The 15,566-nt window shown below is 44.6% G+C and overlaps 2 protein-coding genes across 6 annotated transcripts in view; one reads left to right on the top strand and one right to left on the bottom strand.

The window, feature by feature from the left end:
- Window positions 1-15,269, top strand: part of LOC131892493 (uncharacterized) — a 38,393-nt gene extending 23,124 nt beyond the window's left edge. Inside the window, exons 1-3 of one of the 5 annotated variants that reach the window (XM_059242418.1) lie at window positions 4,516-4,648; window positions 13,814-14,240; window positions 14,337-15,269. In XM_059242418.1, coding sequence (XP_059098401.1) covers window positions 13,867-14,240; window positions 14,337-14,829 — 867 coding nt within the window. In that variant the 5' untranslated portion in view covers window positions 4,516-4,648; window positions 13,814-13,866 and the 3' untranslated portion in view covers window positions 14,830-15,269. Of the gene's footprint in view, window positions 1-4,515; window positions 4,649-5,504; window positions 6,053-7,455; window positions 8,621-8,884; window positions 11,685-13,813; window positions 14,241-14,336 lie in introns of those variants that run through there. The other 4 variants (XM_059242409.1, XM_059242403.1, XM_059242347.1 and 1 more) reach the window with 4 other exon arrangements.
- On the bottom strand, window positions 54-2,188 carry LOC131892609 (uncharacterized). Its single transcript, XM_059242431.1, has one exon. The coding sequence runs from the start codon at window positions 1,268-1,270 to the stop codon at window positions 203-205; it is 1,068 nt and encodes a 355-aa protein (XP_059098414.1). The 5' UTR covers window positions 1,271-2,188; the 3' UTR covers window positions 54-202.
- Window positions 15,270-15,566: the final 297 nt, after the last annotated feature.

Raw genomic sequence — 15,566 nt, 5'->3', positions numbered from 1 at the left:
ACGAGCATGAAGCACATGTTATATGCTCGAAAGGAGATCGATGAAAGACGAACTTGGGGGTCGCTCATCGGCGATATTTCATATATTTGAATATCATAATTTGTTGGATTTTTAAGGTCATTTTACATATGGTATGTACGTGAATCTGATACATGTCAAGCACTGTTTTTAATTCTGACAAACAGAAATGTTTCCGCGTGGGCTAGTTCAATGAATAAGGTGGCGGGTAGCGATTTGGATGCAGGATTGCATCTTCATAACTGGGTGGTGTTAGGGGCTGACCTTCCCGGGTTGAAGCCTTGGGTCCAAAGTCAGTCACAAAAGGAGCAACTGTCGAGTTTCGTGAAGATTCCGGTGGGGCAGAGGCGGGTCCCCTTTGGTTCCCATGTCTTAAGTCGGGGTGTACCTGAGGTGGCGGTTGAGCCTGGGTTAGAGACAGGAGTGGCACTGCGGGTTCTCCTCTGCGTTTGGAGCACTCATTGACGTGGCAAATGGCCAGGAGAAATATGACCAAGATGAACCCAATCACCAAAACAACCACGATGATTACAGGGAGATTGGACAAGTCAAAGAAGCTTTCGGATATCTCCACACAAAACTTTTCATCGGACACATTGCCCGAAGGCCACGCACAATTAGGCTGTGAGTCACAAAACAAGTCTCGGTGGATGCAGTGCGAGGTATGGCTGCATTGCTTGTAGGTGCTATGATTGGGTCGACAGCCTTTCCTAAATGGTGTTACCACCACTGTGAGGTTGCGACGAATGTTCGAAGCTTGCGAGAGATGAACCAAAAAATCCATTTCGAAGTCGTGCTCCTCGATGTACAATCTTTGGGCAGATCCTCCTCGGGAATGAGGCGACATGCCCTCTATGGGCGTTGAGTGGTTTTCCTTGACGCGCTTTCCGCAGAACCTTGGACTCCGGTGGGTTGTAAATGCCAAGACATCTCTTTTAAATTGAATGTAATCCTCAGGGCAATCATGAGACTCATCCCCCAAAAGGTTCATCTCCTCGATGAACAAATGAATACCAAGGCCATTTGACACCTCCAATTCCAAATGACAATCAAAGGGAAACGAGTTGGCCACCAGCGATAATATTGCCGGACGTTCACCCATGCGAACCTCTTTCTTTCCGCCATTCTTTGGGCAGATATTGAGCAAATCCAGATGATTGTATGATATAGCTTGGGATGGGATCCAGGTCAAGGACGAAAGTAAGACCAAGTTCCACATGATGCACGAAAATGTGTTCACAATTTTGGACATGGTCCAGGAAGAGGATGGCTCAGAAATGGAATGGTTATCAACATCCACTGCGAATGAATCACCCTATTCCCTTATTCCATGTATTTTCCGAGTTTTTAAGATCCTGCTTTGTTGCACTCAGGCAGGATTGGCAGTCAGCTGACAGCTTGGAGGTTTTACGCCATGAACGTTCTCCTACGATGACCACCAATCATCCGTCTCCCATGAACAATAACACTTTACTAAAGATCAAGGAGGTCCAAGTTTGAACACCATGGCGCACGCCTTTTTTCGTAAGATTCACAAAAAAACACCCAAAGGACTTGCAACTAAACACTAACTTTGCTCTAGATAAACGATTGTGTTCATAGTTCAGACGCAATTCGGGCAAGTCAGGCTCATCGTTTGGGTGCGCGAACCTTGGCAACATACTTTGCACCCATTCAGGTGGCAGACGGGAAGCTTGATCGCACACACTGTGAACGGAGACATCAGTGCCTTTGAGTCAGTTAACACCCACAACTTTTTGTGCTCTACAACTCCGACTTTTACTACTTATCCGCCCTGTTAGTAAAATGTTCAATATGTACACTTGGTCCGCCTGTGCCAACATCACCGACAAGCATGCATCCGAATCACTTTTAAGCACAACACAACAACTCTCCGCTCTGCCTGATGTGTTTTTGTTGCTCTTGGCAAGAGAGTTCGGAGAGCGCAATAATACATTCCCATCCCAACAGAGACTGCAAGCAAGGGGAACTTCGGAAGGCATAAAGTTCTTTGTTTTACAACAGGGACCGGAAATTTGACCAACATTGGGTAAACGGTGGTTGTTTCTCAAGCATTATCAGGGTAATGCGTTATAATAACTGGGACAAGTTTTGTAAACATTATCATTGAATATGAAATGGTCAAAAAGAAAGTTAAAAGCCCGTAGTTCGAAAAACTTTTGTCTTTTTTACTCTTATAAAAAAATTGCGAAAAAAACATGTAATCTGATTGAAAGCCGTCTAAAACTGGTTTTTTCCTAAAACGTTTTCAAAGAAAATATCAAAGACCAGGCAAAAATAAAACCGCATTCGACCGATCGAGTTGCATATTTTGTTTTGCAAGATTCCCTATCAATTCGGGCAAAACGCTTTTACGTGTGGTTGAAGCATATGAAAACCCCCCCATTAAATGTTCGAAACGAACCCAACCAACGTCTTTGAAAATCTAATATCAAAAACTACAAGGGCCAAAGGTATTTCCCACCACCATGAATTGAAGATGCAAAATCATAGTAATCATTATATTTCTGTCTGTTATGCCGACCTATGTTTTAATTCATGGTTTAATACATATTCAAAATCACTTATAAAAAGCTAAAGCTTTTGGCTTATAAAGCTGAATGGCTACCAAGCTTAATCGAAGGGGTCGATAAAGAGAGTTATAGTTTTCCGCGACCTTCCAAGTTGATACTCAATCTACCCAATCTATAATATTCAATACTTTGAATAAATGCTAAGAATAGCATAAAACTATTGTGATCCAATGAGAAGCAGAATCTCGCAATAAAGTCTTTTTTTTACTTCCATCAGTCTCATATTAAAAAAAGCCTCAGTTGCATTGAAATGAATTGTTTCCTATTGTATCAGGACAAAACAATCAACATGTTGGTTCATTGAATCGCAGAGTAGCTGCTTTAAGCTAAATCAAAGATTCAAAATGTCAAACTACCGAAAGTTTAGACTCGATCAATAGCTCAAATATTATTGAAAAATGTCAAAAGTTGTGAATCTTGGGTGAATTAAATTCAAAATGATTGCCATAACTTCCTTTATTCATTCGGACAAAAAAATATTTTTGTGGCAAAAACACAGGGGATAACAAATAGATTTAATTCCGTACAAGCAACAAGAGCAAATAGCGCCAGGAACCTATGGAAATTTGAGGGCCAAATGAACATGTTACGAGTCGCGCTGGCGTAAAATCCCTTCCCAGATTTAATCATTCATTTAGCTTTCTGCTATATTTATTGTCTCTCTTCGTTTTTCGTTTCTTCATTTACCGATAAGATGTTTTAGGGCACTCAAACTAAGGTCGAATTAGATCGATGTACCTCTGTGTGGTAAGCGATGTGAGATATTGTACGTAATATTGTATCGGCACTTCTCGCTTCTATAGATAAAGGGGTTTACGTTTTTGTTTCTCCAATCATTCGTGCTCTAGATAAAGCTGATTTAGGCTGGTGAAGCAAGGCAAATCTCATAATGTAGAACGATGCCCATGTAAATATCACTTTTCAGGTCAAATAGATTAACACAGGGGGAAGACACGTGTTGGCACAGTTCAGCATTCCACTCCGGTAGACTGAGTCTGCTCGAAATTCATAGAGGAATTAATTATTCGTCATTAGTATACATAGCAATCAAGCCCATATACTCACATTCATATGATAACTATGAACACTATCAAACTCGATTGACATCGTTAGGACCAGCAGGACAACAATGGTATGTACTATGCCCACTGAAACTAAGAAGCTTATCGTTAGTAATCAATTCGAAAGTCAGATGTCTCTTCAAACAAGGCATTTCCACTGCCTCTGAAGAGCGCCCTCTATATGGTTTCTCACGACTTACTGTTGCATTGAACCACGAACTTCCACATTCCAGGTAAGTCCATTCATTGATCGCGGGCAATGCCTTCATCGACCTAATTCGGCCATTGGAAATCACCACCAATCTCTTGGTGGTGAGTAAAGATGGATGGCAAAAGCATTAAAATGAGCTAAGGCCATGCAATCCTTTGCAGCTCTCAACAACTTATTGAGTGTGACCGACTACCGACTGCTAGCAGTTACTGGTTGGCTGACGGACAGACTCCACTGCAACTCCCAACGGACCCCTTATGTGCTCTGAAGTCTCAGGTTCCCACCAACCTTCAGCATATTCTTCTCCATTTTATGGTTTTGTTCTCTCTTTCTTTCGTTCCATCTCCTTCGGCTCTTTCGGTGTTGGTCTTTATGGCCAAAGAAATACTTCTTGAATGAGCTTTGTTTCCGGACCCTGTTTTAGGACTTGTCCAATGGATGTTCCTTGTGCTCATGAGGCCTTGATCCCACCACTCTTCCATCCCACCCGCCGAAAAAGATTGCCTGAAATAAGTCTCAGCCAAAAGGGCATCCATTGTGACGAGGAAAGGGTTGTTGCCTTGAAATGAGAAAAAGGTCGGGATCAATTTGGACAGGAAGGCTAAAGAAGATCGAGAACAAAGTTAAGCGTCTGTTGTTGTTTGAGCAAGTGTGCAGTTTATGAGTATTTCTCTATCTTCTTGACTTTGACATCAAAAGTTCGAGTTCAAAATTCGATGAGCGGCCACTATCAAGAGTTTCATTTCAGGAAGCACTATATATAGGTAAGTAAAGAATAGGGTGTTTGTGTTCGAAGGAGTGCTCCCTAACTCGTTGAAGCCTTGTTTACCAGATTTGGAAGTCAAACAAATCAAACAACAGGTTCCATATTCAAAGAGATAGTGGTATTTAAATGTCAAAAGGAATGAAGTGCAGAACAGGTAGGTAGGAGGAGAAAAAGACGGAAAGTTCGACCGAGCTCAGCCTTGTTGGGGCTTTAGAGAGTCCCACATCCGGGTCCAGTTTTCTCTCTGCTAACTTTGCATTTGGCTCTTTGTCTGCTGCTGTTGCAAATCTGTTACAATTCGTTCTTCAATTGACCGAGTCCCTATCCAAATGTGCGAACGAACTCGAGGCCGGAATGTACTACTCGTATATCCAAGGCAGTGCACGATCTAGCCTATCTTTCTCCGGCCACCCCGATCAACTCGTTGAAGAGCCTTTTTCGCCTTAGACTGGCCGATGACATTGGCTTGAGGCAATGTCCACATGAACCTCTGTATTTTCCGTCTCCTCCCTTGCGCCTGATTCGATGGGCCTTCTTAGTCCGTATTATAGCATGTAAAAGCAGTGGAACACTATTTGTGCTACTACACCTCCTCTTTCTCCTCCTGTCTACGTACGTCCATCCCAGTATGTTAGTAGAAGTTGTTGGCCGAATGGGAACGGCGAAGCCCGCTGCTGATCTAGCCTTTGAGGGCCTTCGTTGTTCCCATTCTCGGTCCATATGAAGGTCGGGTTTCAACACTCTACGTACAAGGATACACTCTCCATCGAGGGAGAAGGAAGGGAGGGGAGAACCTTTGGCCAAAAGGGGGGCTGGGGAGTCGAGGAACAGGACGGGAAGGAAGGACGGAAGGAAGGAAGAGGGAGGCTGAGGGACTGGAGAGAATGCCGGGCCCTTTGACATGGCACACTCTCACTCACTCACTCGCTCACTCTTACGTTCTTTCGAGGTTCTGGAGGCCCCAGAAGCTTAGACTGGCTCCCTGGCATACTTGGAATCGGTGATGGTTGCGAGTGTATTGCAGCACAGGGAAATTGCACCGCCAGTCGCTCGCTGGATCCAAGACAGTGTTGTCGGTAGTTGTCGGGGGTCCGTCATAATAGTGAATCAAGGCAACATACTACTACTGGTAGTGGTGGTGGTAGTGCCGTTAGTAGTAGTAGAAGTAGTAGTGGCAATAGTAGAAGCATTTCCGCGGACGTCGCCACCGCCACCTTTTCAACTCCGGCGAGTCATCCGAGGTGGTAGAGAGACTTTACATACACACACAAGAAATATAACCAGTCTTCGTCCTTGATACGTTCCATCGTGTTCCATCCATTCGGCTGTACTCTGAATCAAGTCGCATTGCCAAGAAGAAGATAAAAAGAACCGCACAAACCATGACCAAACGTCCTCGAAGGTAAGTGAATCACTTTATAGGTTTTCAATAGTGCGACAGACGGTGCCAAAAGTTTTCTCATATACTGGTTCCAATTTCATTCTAACTTGCTCATTCTGATTGGGGAGTGTTTGAGATATATTTCGGGAATTCCATCTCGTTCCTTGGCTTGAATATAGAACGCCTCTCATTGATGGTGTCTTTACCTATGTGCGTTTTTGGCAGACGTGCCAAATCTGTGTGTATCAATGAAGGAAGAAAGGTCTCTCTCTCTCTCTCTCTCTCCAAGCATTTCGACTCAAGAACAACGTATTGCGGCGCCAGAAACAAACAAAAACATGTCAGACTCCGTATTTTGAATTCCAAGCCTAATTTAGCTCTAACATGAAAGGAGATAGTAGCAGACCAAGCTTTGGACCCCAGGCTGGTCCAACCGTTCCATGTGAGTGGTTGCATGCTGGCGGCTTTGGTTAAGGCGAACCCACGAGTCTGTGAGCCCCTCGGTCCATTTGTTGAGCTCTTCCACATTACTTGAACGAGAAACTCGATCGCAACCAAATCAGTGAGGGGAGATGACTCCATAATTATTGCTGTTGTATCTCGACTCCCTCTCCTGCCCAGACCAAACGAGTGTCTCGTCCCACGAAGGCCAATGGAGAGGAAGGTCACGTCCGGTCTTCAGCGAAAATGAGCCGAATCATCACTGTCACGAGTCCGCTTTCCTCAACCCACCCAAGGTAAAGGTACCTTCTCTTGACTGATTTCCAATATTGATGTGATCATTCCGATAGTTCCTTCCAAGCCCGTTTCCTCTCAATGCATCATTTCCTATTTCCACTCTACGATCCATTCATTTAGTGAAGGTACATTAAACGAAAGCAGCTTATGCAAACAAGCTTCACTATTGCATGCCTGTATGCTTCTTCAAAAAAGAGCCATTCAGCCACTTTGAGCTTGTGCCTGATGATGAGCCAACATGGCTACACTGTTACTACTACATTACACTATTACTTCTACCCCGTATTTTGCTTTCAAGCTGTCATGGTAAACCCAAATGAAAGTAACCGTGAAACAAATGAATCGAGATCGGATTGCCTTTTTTTCTACCATTGTTGAGTAGAGACTTCTGAGTGATAAAGTATGCGGTGGACTGTAGAATGTTATTGCCGTATGTCTGCGGACCTTTAACATCAAGCACAGAAAAAGGAAAGGGCATTTCTCTTGGCTTTCAATCAAACACCCCGAGAAGCCGTTTTTTGCTTCAACAGGAAGTTTCAAGAAGCTGTGGTTAACTTCGTCGCTACAGAGAAAATGAGTGGCCGCGGAAATTGACTTTGTTTTTTTTCATTGATGAGACGAGGTTCTTCGTAGGATGTATTGTGGCCTTTCAAGGCCTCTCTGTATCTCGGATTCTCCCACGGGATTTCAATAGTGTAAGCTAAAACTTATCCCTTTTTCGCTCGACTTTTGATAGAAAGCCTTTTTTGAGATTGTGGGTGATAAATCCTCTCCAAATTCGAGACCCCTCTCCCCAATTCGAATTTCTTGCCACCGGTTTGTTAAAAACTTGCCAAAGCGACCTGGTTTTTCCACTGGATATTAATCAGGCTCTAAATCTACCTTGGAATGGTCCCGAGGGAAATTTTTGTAACGGCCACTTTCCACCTCGTTCCTTTTTCACCGTCTTTTCGGCAACCAACGTGGAACCAATCATGAGATTCAACGGGTCCCCCCTACTCTCATAATAATGGGACGCATCAAAATATTTCGGCCCTAGTGTACCTGCAAAGATTATGAAGGGCATGGACACGGTCCTTACGGACAAGACCAATAAATAAGGCCTATGAAAGTGAATGAGGACCACTCATTAAGTCAGTCTGGATGATCATGAAGTGGATATCGGACCACCGCGTTCATCTATCCAATGTCATTCGGAGGCTTTCTTGGTTCTGTCATTGGTCGTGCTCCGTCTCAATCTAATGGCTCTGGAACGACAAACACACGGTGGCTCTCTGGCAAATCATTTTGGCCTTTTCTTATGGTGTCTTCACATGAAAGACCGTGTTGGTCATAATTTGTTCTCCTTTCGAGGGAGAGAGCCGACCCGTGATGAACTGAACAGTAGTTACCGAGGAAGAAAATGCACGATCGTCCAAGGACTAGGTCCTTCGCTCCAGAATGGTTATTCGGAGAAACCAATTAGTCCCTATTTCCTCCTCAGGGCGAAGACGTTAGAGTCGAAGCAAGGACGAGTGCGTGGACCCAAGGCATAATCACATTTATTGAATCGAACCTGATCGAATTTGGGCTTGAGGTTGGGCTGGAGCAAAATGGAAGACAACTTCAACTTATTGCCCTTGAAGTGAGAGTGGCGGCTCCCATCGTGGAACGAGTTGAGGAACAATGGTACGCTCCATTTTCACTTATAAAAATGATGGTTCAAAATATTCGCTCTTGAATTGGAAAAGAAGACCACGAAGAGAGGAACCTGGGATGGTGAAGATATTCGATGAGTTATGAGGGCGGTTTATCAAAAGGTCCTGGCGTAGGACTTCCCTGGCATTGCAAACTGCACGTACATGCAGGAAGGTACTTGCTTGGTGTCTTTCTCTTTCATTCACATTTCCTCTACTTACACTCGATTGCGAGCATTGGAGACGGACTCATGGACCTGCTGGCTGTGGCCCCCTAAAGACTCGTTTGTCTTCAGACACTCGGTATTCCTGAAAATTTAGGAACCAGTTGCTTTTGGCATTTTCTGTGGCAATCTTCTCGGGTTCAATGCTTTTCTATAGTTGACACAATGTGAGGACCTCAGCTAATCCCAATTTCGGGCACGTTTTTATCTTTCAGCCGCGAGGACGAATCTCCGTTTGAAGATGAAAACGATGGAGACCAGAACAGCACAGGGACACGAGGCACGTGAAGATTGAATTCCTCCACCTTCGGCAAGAATACGAGCCTGACATCTCCTGCCTTGGGCTATTGGATCGCTTGTCCTGTCCCACCATGCATGCCATCCAAGGAGCCATGGCGGTTCGTCGAGAGCGCCAGAAACGCGACACGCGACGGCTCTCTCAGCTTCGGAGACGGGATTCATTAAATGACAGTCAGACCACTCTTGTGGATGATGTGCAACCCCCTCCGAAAACGGAGACCTCGCTGACCGCCTTCCACCTGGGGGTGGTGTTCATCTTGTTGGGCTTCCTCATGGTATTCTCGAGTATGGTGCCGAGTTCGGTGGTGGATGCCGACTCGTCTCGCTTACTGGGCGTGGGCACCACATTCATTATGGTGGGCCTCATCATGGTCATGGTCAATCGGATCATCACTCAGCGGGAAGAGGAGGAGCTCACCCGGTACGTGCGACATCGTTTGGGACGCACTAGGTCTGGTCACGCATTGGCCAGAGATTTAGAATCGGGCCATCCTCCCCATCCGCCAGCGCAAAAAACTCGGGGCAAAAAAAGCAAGTCCAACTCATCGTCAACCAATGGGCACCACAAACAACAGAGACAATCAAAAAGCCCGTCAAAGCATCACGTGCCCGCCACCACGGACCGCAAGCTGTCGGGGGGCAAGCGAGGCCCTTCGGTCGATTCCATCGCCTCCATATCCGTGCAGAATGGCAAGCTAGCTTTGGTGAAAGTTTCGACTGACCTGGCTCCTGCCCCACCTGAAGTTACGACCCAAGGGGTTGCGAACTTGCCTCCCACTCCTCCTTCTCCTCCTCCTATTGCCAATCAGCCTTTGTCGTCGAATCTGCACGATCTAACCTCGAACTTGAATCCTCCCTTGGCCAAATCCGAGGAAACAGACCGACTCCTAGAGGCAACCATCCCGGAGGAGGAACCCATGGAGCTGGTGGCCTCGCCTCCGGTCATGATCAGGACCAAATCTGGGGCGGTCGTGATGGTTCCCACTTGTGTCAGAATGACCCCACCTTTATCGACTCCTCCGCTTTCACCGCCCGTGTCATCTATTTTGAAGAGCGGTTCTAACGATTCACAACCAGCAGAGAGGGAAGACGCGCTTCTGGAAACTAGTTTCCCCGTGAAAAGAACTCCCTTAAGTTAAGACCTTGCTTGCTCTCACTTCCCCGTCTGTGGTGCCAAATTGATTGTTATCACCATTCATATCAAGATTCCAAGGGATTTGGAACTGGGTCTTGGCTTAAAAAGACTGCTCTTGATAAGAGTATGAAAAGACTTCAGTGTCAAGTGGTTCCAACTTGGGCTCGTTCCCACAATCACTCTCACTCGTATGTCGCTCCCTCAAAAAAAGGGCTCCTCGTTCTCTATCTTTCTCCACTCTCTCTCCCATTCCTGTGATGTGATATCATCATTGATACTGAACGTTGGGGACAAAAGTGCCTCCAGTCTGACTAAAGAGCAATCGTGGTTGCTGATACTTTCCACATGGCACATCACAAGTTCCAAATGGTTTTGGATCTGACGAAAGGCGTCTGTCTTCTGCATCGTCATTTTCGTCATTATTAATAATGTATTGCCCAGAAAGCTGATATATGATTGAAGAAGTCTTCGTGGAACCTGACCTTCTGGCCCGTAAAAAAAGCCTCAAGTCACGGAGGACTTGCCGAAGTACGAGCTTCTCGTTAGGCTTTTCTGGAAGCAACTGGGGAATTGATTGTGGTTGCGGTTGTGTGTGATCATCAAGAGCTTCATCTACGTACAGGATGATTATGATGAGTTGTTGCTCCTCTTCTTTGAGGAGCCTCTGATTCCAGGACTATCAAGACACAGACGCATTTTCGAATTGTCGCGCACTGGCGCACTCAACAAATATTCGAGTTGCTCTTCTATCGTCAAGAGTCCAGAGACGCCATATGTCTATTATCAAATGCGTCCTTCAACTGGATCCCAATCCCTCCTCGGTCCCAATATCCAAGCCTTCTTTTCTTCTCCTTACAGTCATAAAGAACAAAACACGGGATTTGTTCCCTTTCCCCGTGGATCTTCGTCCCATCTGCAGCAATTATCCTCTTCATTTTGCTCCTCATAGAGGTTCATGAATGTTTCAATAGGAACTGATTTTTTTTGAGCAAAACGTCAAACGTCCGCAACGTAATTGAACTTGTGGGCTCGGATGACTCCTCATGGATGGCTCTTTGGCGCTCGCGTGGAGTTTGTTTCGTTCAAATATCAATAGTCTACCAATGAATCAATCAATTCTCCTTTCCAGCACGTGACAATCTCATAAAAGCTAAAACAGCCCAAACCAATTCAATTTTCCGCTCTTGCTAAACTCGTACTGTACTAGTGATGATCCAAGTCTTGCGCTTAGTTCAATCCTCCATAGCATATTCCGAATCATTTCTTGATCACAGGCTTGCGCTTGAGCTCCTCCGACTCTACCTTTCTTTGGAATGATACAAATGAAGAAAATATCTTGTCATAAATTATTCTTATTGGATCAGTTCTGTGATATGCATTCAAGAATTACCGCGATTCATAAAAGCAACTTTATTCCTACTACTGAACTACGTAGAAGTCCGATCAATGCCCGGAGTTTCGTCTCTCCCTTCTTTCTCTCTTTCCCCATTGATCTCCTGCTAAGACACATCATTGTTGTTTCCATTCCTTTGCTATATCGACAACATTCACCTATGAAATAGAAACATAAGTCACATGAGTATGCTTGATTGTTTCCTCACTGAACCCAAAGCTCTAAAACATGCTTGCATGTAGTTATAAAATGAGAGTTTGTGGACAAATATACCTTTTTAATGGATTGGGGCTCGTGTAAAATGCTCGCTTCACTCGTGAAGATCACCAAATTTTCATTCTCATCACTTTTTATCAATATTCTTGCTTTGCTCGCACAGATGAAATCGTCAATCATTATCTTAAAATCATTCAAATAAAAAAGGTGTTACCTATTCAAATACGAATTAAGCTATTTCAAGCACTTGAACGGACCGGGCCGTCAGGGATAGTCTTATGAAATGAGTAAAAGAGACGCTCAGCTGCTTCTTGTAAGTCTCGTTCAACGAGGCTTTAAGTTTCATTATGTAAGTCTCGTTCAACAAGACTCACACTTCACCCAATACTGCAGTCAACTTTGTGCTATAATCGAGATTAGCCTTAAACCCTCTTTCAATCAAATGATTGCAATGAATGCAATCGATGATGTCCTCATACTAATGTAGCACCAAATTCTTCATGCTTAAGAGTTTTGCCAATCCACAACATAAACATGTAATTATAAACATGTAAATGTTATAGAATATAACATGCTAGATGGAAAAAGCCAAAACTGGCAATTTCTGTTTAGCAGATGGGCTGAAACCTTAACTTTCCTCAGCTGTCACGAGAGAAACAAAAAATTAAAGGCCATTCTGGAAGCTGAAAAAGTAATGAGTAATTCTTTTACTTTTGGAGTCGTTACAATGGGGCACCCCACGTGGTTTCGTGAACGCAAATTTTGAAATGCGACAGTACTAAACTTTACCCAGTCGCATTTCAAGATGTGCATTCACGAAACTATCTGATACTCGCAGTAGGTGCAACTGGGTAAAAATCGCATCTCAAAATATGCACTCACGAAACCATGCGGGGGTGCCCCAATGCACAAGTTTAAAATGTAACGGGATTGCAGTTCCTTTTTCGAAAACAGGAACGAATTACTGTAATTTTGTTACTTGTAATTTCGTTACTAATGCCCTGAGTTCACTATGTTCTACAATTGTCTAATTCAATGAGCAAAATCGTCCCAAGGGGACAGGGTGAAGGAAAACAGTACCTTTAAAAAGGTCTGTGTACAGGGTGCAACAACAAACAATTACAATGTTTTTGGTCTTTTTGGACTTCAAGAGAAAATTGTTCACTTCATTATAACTCATACAATATCTGGTCCACCAACGAATTAAATTTGGCAGATCTGGCTAGCCCTTGAATATGAGGTTGATCAGGAATTTTAGTTAAGACTTATCCAAAACCTAAGAAGAGGATCCATTTCTTGCTCACGCTGCCTCCTAGACAGCTCGGCTACACCAGCTCCGATGTTTGTTTCAACGACCTTGAAAAAAATCCAAATAACAACTAATTTCGAAACTGGAATCCCTAATGACCGCCATGGAGCCTTTTGTTCTCTTTTTGAAAAGTAGCACTATTTTAGCATTTTCGAATTGCAATTAGCATCTTCTAGCATCGATTTCGCACAAGCTGGCACCGCGGGCTGCGAAAAACCTGGCCACTCTGCTAACAGTAGGTGCCACCATGATTTCAAACCGCGTGGCTTCGCTTCTGCACTTTATTCTGGTCTCCGTCCTCTCCACCCCCCTCTGGCTTTCGGGCGTGGCATTTGTTGCTTATTTGGTTGTCGATTCCCTCGTCACTGCCGCCCTCCACCACTAGGTTATGAGGGATTCGACAACTTGTCCAATCTCTTTCTCTTCTGACCTCAACTCTTAATGTACCTTTAAGTATAATGATTCATTGAAATGTCAGAAAAAAAGAAATTTGGTGATCTTGGCAAGTGAAGCAAGCATTTTTATGGAAGCCCTCAAATGATTGAAAAGGTCGATTTGTCCACAAAGCCTCATTTTATAAGAACTCTTGTAACATGGTCACTGTTGCCTTTTGGAGATTGCCAGTAGTGATAAGACCTGTACGTACGTACGTCCCCACTTTGAACAAGTAGTGGTGAGGCTCTTTTTTCATCTCTCTTATCGAAGCACACATAACATGCTTGCATGCTGGCATGGCTTTGGACCCAAAGTCTTGCTAACCACTTACGAGATCTGTCTCCATTCGGTTCCAGGTTATTCCCTTGGTTCTATTGGCCTCCATCAGTGCGATTAATCTTCGTGCAAGATGATCGGAGCTATGCCAGCCGTTTCCGTTCGACACGAGCGTCGCAAAAAGAAGACAGAAACACCCATTATCAAAATTGGAAGCCGCCCTAATCACCTGCTCCTGAAACCACACAACAAAGGCGAGGCCAGCGTTTCGTCACCCCTTCATTCTGGTCACTTGACGAGTTTGAACAACAGTCGGGCAGGCACACCTATTCCCGGGGACGATGATGAGATGATTCACACCACCACGTACTTTCGTTATGGAGATGAATGTTTTTATGCCAAGCTCTCTCTTCTCCACTTCGTCATCTTCTTTCTCTTGGGCGGATTGACTGTCCTGATAGTGGGGGCAGTGCAATTCAAAAAGGAGGCTGGCCTGAGCTATTTGAGGTACGGGAGTTTTCATTTCATGACATTTCAAAGAGAGAACCCAGGGCACAATGAGAATTATGATATTCCATATCATACTCACTCTGCCTTTTTCAGGTATCATTTCTTGGTGGTGGGGGCCATGCTCCTGATCATTGGGGTGTTCCTCCTTGTGATAAAGTGCGTATGGTTCCGCATTCCGTACCCCATCGTCGAGTTCGTCACCAGTTCCCCCAATTCACCCAGTCACAAGGGTGACGCTAGTCTTGAACACGTGCTCGGCTCAAATCCCATGCCTTCAGCGTCCCCTAGCGGGGGCAGTGAGAACCTTCATTTGGTGAACCGCCGCAAGTTCAGCAATGATAACGTCCACGGTAGTCCGCTGGAGCGGGTCAAACGTCGACAGAGTAGTGATCTCCGAGAGATCCGTCGGGTGGCCAATCCAAATCTGAAGGGTGTCAATTTGACCTCGCTGAACGGTGGACTTGACTCTGCAGCGTTGAAGAAAATGGCCTCCCAGGGAGGGACGACCACCTTTGGTGGTCAAATGAAAAGCTCGGCGTCAAGTGGAAATATAAACAATTTGGACTCTCGACAAAGTCCAGTGTGAGATAAACTCCGGGTGCCCTCCTTGGCCCTGGAGAGTCTCCCCCATATCAACCACACCCCTCCTCTCCCACATTCCCTCATTGAGCAGCACGAAGTGTCCCCCGTTATTCTTGGAGGACAACGGATGCTTTCAGTATTAGTTCAATGGCATATTTCTTCTGCAAACTTCCTCCATCGTCAACATTGGTTCACCAGGAGATAAAACACATCAAACTTATCTGATGGGAATGATGCAGTCCATGTATGCATCGCGTACTTCCCTCATTCATTCATTCATTAATTAATTAATCAACTAATCACTTCGGCTCATCTTCAGCGATGACCACCAACATGATTAATGCTCTTTCTTCAAATGAAACGTCTTTATCATTCAGTCATTCGTTCGTTTATTCAGATTTTTCAGCTCCGAAGAATTGAAATACAACAATTGAACTTCTTACGCATCCTGTACAGTGTTGTTGTTGTTGCTGTAGTTGTAGCATTACTCCGGCAAACCATAGTCAACCACTTTCAATTCTGCTCAAAGGAAGGTCATGTTCATCATCTCAAATGGTCACTTACCACCATTAGCGCTTCAAATGCCCTTTTTTACGACCGTTGATCATGACAGCTTTGAAAGTGCTGTGGGAAATTCCACAGGACATGGGTGTCATATTTAATCTATTTGCTCCAGTAGAACATGGTGATCACCAAAAACGAGCTAAATCATTACCATAAGGACCCCATGAGGATGGGGAT

The sequence above is a fragment of the Tigriopus californicus genome, chromosome 1 (genome assembly GCF_007210705.1).
Source record: "Tigriopus californicus strain San Diego chromosome 1, Tcal_SD_v2.1, whole genome shotgun sequence".
Taxonomy (NCBI): domain Eukaryota; kingdom Metazoa; phylum Arthropoda; class Copepoda; order Harpacticoida; family Harpacticidae; genus Tigriopus; species Tigriopus californicus.
Note: the sequence above shows the minus strand (reverse complement) of the source record. Positions and strands in the feature narration are given on the sequence as shown.